We start from the raw sequence: 6,058 nt of genomic DNA on the forward strand, positions 1-6,058 counted from the left end.
TACTCAAAAAGCCAACCTCCTCATACTTGTCTTTAACTTCTTTCACCTGCCCTGCCGGCTTGATTCTTGTAGAAGCAAACACTCGTCGGCCCACTTCTCCAGCGCCGGCTATCACGATGCTTCATTGGCTCACAACCCCCACAACGGCGCAAGTAGGTACATGCGAAACGGTGGGACGCAGCCTGTGATGGCTAAAACACGACGAATACCGACTTACTTATTAGGCTGTTAAGTCCCCGAGTATTTGAACTGGTTGCTGAGTTTACCCGCCAGAGTGGCGTGCTGTCTCTGAGGGGCTTAGGTACTTTATCTACTGGAGAGAAACCCGACCAACTCCAGGTCAACCTTGTCAGATATATTCCCCGCAGCGCCTCAACCGACTTCACCAAACATCGCGTTGTGTACAACATGGCTGTAAGACATCTCAGATCATAGCAAGCATTTTCTTTGTTAATCATTCTTTAGTCTACACTTCCCCAAGTCGTCCTCTTCGGAGACTCCCTATTCCAGCACGCTATCCAGCTTCTCGATGGCTACTCTTTCCAGGCCGCTCTACAGTCTGGTGAGCTTCAACTCTACGGCCACTGTGATAAAAGACCTCTAATGAATGCCCAGAATTTATTCGACGCCTGGATGTAGTCAACCGAGGCTTTTCGGGCTTCAACACCGACCATGCCCTGAAGCACCTCCCGGACATCTTCCCCGAGCGCACGGCCTCGTCACCCAAGCTGGACTATCTCGTGAGCTGCCATCACCTCACATAGCCCACTGTACTGACCGCAGCCAGGTCATCCTGTTTGGTGCCAATGACGCCGTCATGGAGACTTCTGTCACTAACCAGCACGTCCCCCTGGAGCGTTACAAGGAGAACCTCACCAAGATCATCAACCACCCACGCATCACCGCTCACAAGCCCCAGATCATCCTGGTGACGCCTCCTCCGTTGGATGAGATCAAGTCGACTCCTCGATCTCTTGGAAACGGCCACAAGGCGGCTCTTCGCCACTTTTCCGTGAGCGCCTCCTATTCTGAGGTGGTCCGCCAAGTCGCAAAGGAGAACCCAGGGGTTGCCCTAGTCGACCTGTGGCAGGTGTTCATGGACAAGGCCGCCGAGATGGCATCGCCCGGAGACTATACACCCGGTGGTCCCCTGCTGGGTTCGCCTGAGAACGGCAAGCAGGGTGGTCTTGATGTTCTCCTCCCTGACGGGCTTCACATGGGCGGTCAGGGTTACCAGATATTTTACGACGCTCTGCTGCCTCACATTGGCAAGGAGTGGAAGGGACTCGGGGAGGAGGATCGAACAGGATGGGCGATTCCTGACTGGCGCGACCTGTGCGGACTCTAGCCCGCCAAGCTGGCTTGAATGAGCAAGGGTAGAGATGTCTGAATAGATAGATAGAGGGAGCTTTAGACGTTATAGAGTCGGTTAGAGATTATATCTGCCACTCTTTCTTTGTCCTTTATTGAATTTCCAAGCCCTACTCTAGCTTGATCATCCCGGACATTCAGATCACCCCTTCACTCATCCCGTCCACAAGTCCTTGTCTGTTAGTTTCACCCCGCCTTCATGCCGATAGCCCCCCTCAATTCGTGGCGGGTCAAGAGAGGATACCTGCGTATCAATGGCATTCAATTTCTTTCATCTCTGGGTGGTGGGTGACAGGCATGCCTCTTATCTCCGGCCAAAGATCAAGACATTGCATTCTGCAGCGATGGTTATCGTGATGAGCCATGGATGCGTGCTACGTATGACAACATACATCCTCGTAGTGACCCCAGTCAACCTGAGGCTGGACCCGTGGACGGCTCACGACGGCTTGTCCACAAAGCCCCCCGGGCCCTGACACGCCCTGGACACAGCCTGGATTTAGTGGATTAGCGGACTCCAACACACGCCACAGGCGCTAGAGGAACCGCCACGTTAGCGCGCGGCCCCGACCTCTACCCACTCCATCCAAAGTCGAGCATCCCTCGAGACCAACCTCGAAACGTTATTCTCGACTTAATATTGACCGATCCTTTTCACCCTCCCTCAACGTCGACGCTGTTTCACGGCCTTTTCCTGCGCCCGAGAGAGACTCTGAAGAACGCATAGTATTTGTATCTGCGCTCTCGCTGCCTTGTACATCATTCACGCACCTTCGTCGTCCATTTCCGCTCCCCACCTTCTTTGCGACGCCGCGATTTGTCCACACTCGACGACAACCCCTATCGTCCACATCCATATCGATCCGCACCAGCGACCGCGCCTTTAGCTCGATTCGCCTGTAAACCATCGAGTGCGAGATATACATCCATAGCCCAGTGACCAAAGCCTCAACTCGGCCGAGTTTCTACCTGATTCCGCAACCTGCCTACGCCGTTTCACGATTCAAAGGCGCATATCTCCGACTGAACGTCGCTTTTCCAACAACTCAGCCCCGACGACACAGTATCGACTCACTGATCTGCCACCATACCTCGAGTCTACTCATTAAACCGCCGGGCGATATCATACATCGCACCCTCCGTCGCCGGGGACCTTGTGGTCTATTCCAGGCGATGCGGCGGGGAGGGAGGACCTCGTGAACTACCATTCGCCTGGGGATCGAGGTCGGAAGAGCCAACCGCTGCTCTTGTTTGGAACACGGGCGCTCGTTCTAGTCGAGGTTCCATGGTGTAGAGCTCAACTTCTTCATTCCTTCGCATCGTTTGCCATTGCTGGCCTTTCCTTCGCTCCGTCTTTTCGTCACTCAGCCTCGCTCTCCCCAGAGCCGTGTGTGCTGCCTGCTCTCCTCGACCGAACGGCCAGTTCTGCCAAACTTGATCCAGCGTCGTATCACCTGAGACGGTTTCGGGGATGGATCCAAGGTTCCCTGTCACTCGCGAAGATCTGTACAGCCTACAGATGGAAGTGAAGCAAGTACAGTACACCCAAAGCAGCCATGCCGAACGACTGTTGCGATTGGAAAAGCGACAGGCGGATGATGCCGCGCTGAAGTCGGTCTGGAATTCTCCCTTTCCCGGCGTCCTCAGCGGCACGCCTCAAACAGGTGAGTTACCTCGTCCATCCATCACGGCATCGCCTCGGCACTGACACTACTCCAGGTCCGGTCACAATCCCTCACAATGACATGTTTGATGACTTGGATGAGCAAGGAGAGCAGCTCCTGGGATCTCTCCATCTTGGCCCAGCAGAGGAGGAGCCGGTCCGACGAGGCGCTGCTTCTCGAGCCAATAGTGTTCGCTTCGATGAAAGCGCCTTGCACGGTTCCAACTGGGCAGGCCCGAGCAACCGACACTCGGGCGAGTTTGTGCCCATCCGCCCTGGCAGCGGCCTCATGATGGAACGCTCGCTATCCCACAAGTCAGATGGCAGGCATAGCTCTGCAGGGCACTCGGTGCACTCTCACCACTCTGTTGCTTCTGGCCGAGCTAGCAGTTTGGGCCTTGACAACAACTTTGCTGTTGGCGACGACGACGACGATTCTTTCGACATTCCGGGCCCTCCTCCTTCTTTCTTCATCCTTGGGACGGTTCCGTCCATTGTGCGCTGCTGGCTGACGCCAAACTTTGGACATTCCACCTTGCTTTATGCCGACGTCTGCAGTGGATCGCAGAAATCCGTTGTTGAATACTCGCTTCTTAGGGAGCTGGACCTGGTGGATGAAATCCAGCGTGATGTTGATGGAGCTTATCGAGTGAGACTGAATGTCTACTTTGCTGAAGCCGTCGTCACACATCATGGCAGTCGCTCTAGCAGTCCTAGAGGCCCAGTCCCTTCCATCACCGTCTTCTTTGACGTTTCTGGCATAACTGAGCAGCCACTGCAGACCTCGGATCGGAAGACTATTCGCATCTACTTGGGTAGTGATGCGCTGCGGGCTCACTCGGCGGACATCCTCTTCTCACAGAACACCATGACACTCTACGGCGATGAGCGAGAGCGGCTCCAGGTACCCTTTGTGCGTCCTGAAGATGATGCTGTGTTTCGGAATATCTGCACCACCAATGTGATTCCCGAGAAGCCCAAGTTGAATGCCAATGCTGCCCCTTTCGTCTCGGGCGACATGGGACAGGTCAGCCAGGAGAGCATTCCGGATATGGACCCTATCCACCACCAAGACGATGAGTCCCGAAGCGAGATGTCCCCGATGGCCGCTGAGGCGGTTCCCAGCAAGCGAGCCAGCTCCCACGGCAGCCTGTCTGATGTTAGCAGGGAGAATGAGAGGCCCAGAAGGGACACCAATGGCGACGAAGCTCCTGTCAAGGGAGGACACAGTAGAGCGGTGTCTACTGATTCTCGACGGGACGCATCCTCGGGCATCTGGGGATCCTGGCGCCAAGGAACGGGTAGCGGAACCGATGGCGCACAGCGAGATGGTCCATTGAGCGGATACCAACCGGCAGGCCGGGGCCGCAACATGAAGGTCCTGAAACCTCAGAAATCGGGCTCGACATCCGCACGTACAGGTGCTTCGTATGAGCCGCCTCCTCCGTCCAAGGAGGCCAGAGAGGGTCGGCGCAAGAGCCAAGCCAGCATCGGAGAGAACGGCGCCAGCCCCGTCAACCGATGGGATGTGAAGCGTGTCGGTAGCGTCGGCAGTGACTCGAGACCTCAGACGCAGCCACAGCCACAGCCTCTGACGCCTCGCGAGGCACGCAACGCCAATACGTTGCCCAGATCAGCCAACCCAGTCGGAGTTGCATCGGCGTTTTCATGGATGACACCAACGTCGAAGCCCAAGACGACAGCAGGATCTGATTAAGGAACGATGGGATCATAAACCTCATTTCGACGGCGTCCCCCTTTCCTTGTTGGTCTTGCTTGATTCAGAGTGTTCCCCTGGTTTCTGCGCGCAAAGACACGGAGGGTTATAGCTGTAGAGAAGGAGATTCGCATATCGGAATCGAGGCAAGCCCTGAGGTCAAAACGGGGGATGATAATGATAATGGTGGTTCGACGTAATGAAATGACCAGACAAAGAAATAAAAAGGGCAAGGGTGTCCTTCAGACCCCTTGACTCAAAAACAATTCAAAAAATTGGGCGTAATACTTGGCTATGTGGATGTTATGATGCGTGATGTGGTATGGTATCTACTACCCCTGGCCTTCTCCTTCAAATCTTGGAACCAGGAGGCAACGACTGCCAGACCTGTTTGGTATCAGCCATTGACCCCTTGACGACGCCGATCAGGCTCTTGAAGGCAGGATGCGACGCGTCCCCCACGCACTCGTACATCCAGCTCTCGCTCGACGTGACGGTGATGCCGGGCTCGGCGCGCAGCCGGTCCAGCGCAACGCCCACCTCGCCGGGATTGCAGCTCGACACGCCATCCGCGAGCACGTACACCTTGTGTCCAGCATCGCGCAGATCCAGCGCCGTCTGGGTGATGCAGATGTGGGACTCGATTCCGACGAGGGCGATCTCGGAGCCGGGGGCGAGGTCGGCAACCACGCTGGGGATGAACATGGAGAATCGCGTCTTGTCGTGCGGCGGCGACGGGAGGAGATCGGCAAGGGAGGGAACCGTGGGACCGAGCTTGGCTGATGTTTGGGTCGTGGTTACGACGGGGATGGAGAGGGCTTTGGCAAAGTTGAGGACCTTTTGTGTCGTGAGGACTCTTGGATTATCGTCAGCTGTGTTGAATTGGCGAGCGGGAGGGAAGTGTACATCTTGTCAAACTCGTAGATGACATTGCGAAACTTGTCTTGGATATCGCAGACACTGAACAGTCAAGCTCCGTTAGTTGACCTCTCTCCCAATCAATCTCCCTTCAGCGTCCGACGTACAAGATCTTGGGGTTCTCTTTGTCACACTCTGTCAGTTCAATTGCACACCAGCCCATCCAGTAGACTCACTGAAGCGCAGCTGCGCCGGTGCCGAAGACATTTCGCGAAGCTGTCGTGTAACGTATCGAGGACGATGGGTATCAATTGGAGAGAAGTTGGAGCTGCGGCTTAGATTGCCAATGGTGTTTGTCCTTACAGCTCGCGATCCGAGAACGAGCTGAGATATACCACGTCGACCTAAAGGAGCTGGGGACAAGCGCATCGCCAAGTAAGGGGTTAATG

General features: G+C 55.5%; 3 protein-coding genes across 3 annotated transcripts; 2 read left to right on the plus strand and 1 right to left on the minus strand.

The window, feature by feature from the left end:
- The first annotated feature begins 363 nt into the window (after positions 1-363).
- Positions 364-1,438, plus strand: NECHADRAFT_100192 (uncharacterized protein). Its single transcript, XM_003051802.1, has 4 exons — positions 364-414; positions 466-562; positions 616-740; positions 788-1,438. Exons 1-4 carry the CDS (start codon positions 409-411, stop codon positions 1,346-1,348), a joined length of 789 nt encoding a protein of 262 aa, XP_003051848.1. The 5' UTR covers positions 364-408; the 3' UTR covers positions 1,349-1,438.
- A 1,404-nt stretch (positions 1,439-2,842) lies between these two features.
- On the plus strand, positions 2,843-4,751 carry NECHADRAFT_79331 (uncharacterized protein; the record flags this gene model as incomplete). Its single annotated transcript, XM_003051803.1, has 2 exons — positions 2,843-3,035; positions 3,091-4,751. The coding sequence occupies 2 exons, from the start codon at positions 2,843-2,845 to the stop codon at positions 4,749-4,751; spliced, it is 1,854 nt and encodes a 617-aa protein (XP_003051849.1).
- A 351-nt stretch (positions 4,752-5,102) lies between these two features.
- NECHADRAFT_79332 (uncharacterized protein) lies at positions 5,103-5,876 on the minus strand (the record flags this gene model as incomplete). Its single annotated transcript, XM_003052247.1, has 3 exons — positions 5,103-5,607; positions 5,777-5,804; positions 5,846-5,876. 3 exons carry the CDS (start codon positions 5,874-5,876, stop codon positions 5,103-5,105), a joined length of 564 nt encoding a protein of 187 aa, XP_003052293.1.
- Positions 5,877-6,058: the final 182 nt, after the last annotated feature.

The sequence above is a fragment of the Fusarium vanettenii genome (genome assembly GCF_000151355.1).
Source record: "Fusarium vanettenii 77-13-4 chromosome 4 genomic scaffold NECHAsca_3_chr4_2_0, whole genome shotgun sequence".
Taxonomy (NCBI): domain Eukaryota; kingdom Fungi; phylum Ascomycota; class Sordariomycetes; order Hypocreales; family Nectriaceae; genus Fusarium; species Fusarium vanettenii.

Excerpts from the sequence above, each read along its gene's own strand:
- NECHADRAFT_100192 (XM_003051802.1), top strand. Across the intron at positions 563-615 it reads CCAGGCCGCTCTACAGTCTG|AATTTATTCGACGCCTGGAT; the intron begins GTGAGCTTCAAC and ends ATGAATGCCCAG. Across the intron at positions 741-787 it reads CACCCAAGCTGGACTATCTC|GTCATCCTGTTTGGTGCCAA; the intron begins GTGAGCTGCCAT and ends GACCGCAGCCAG.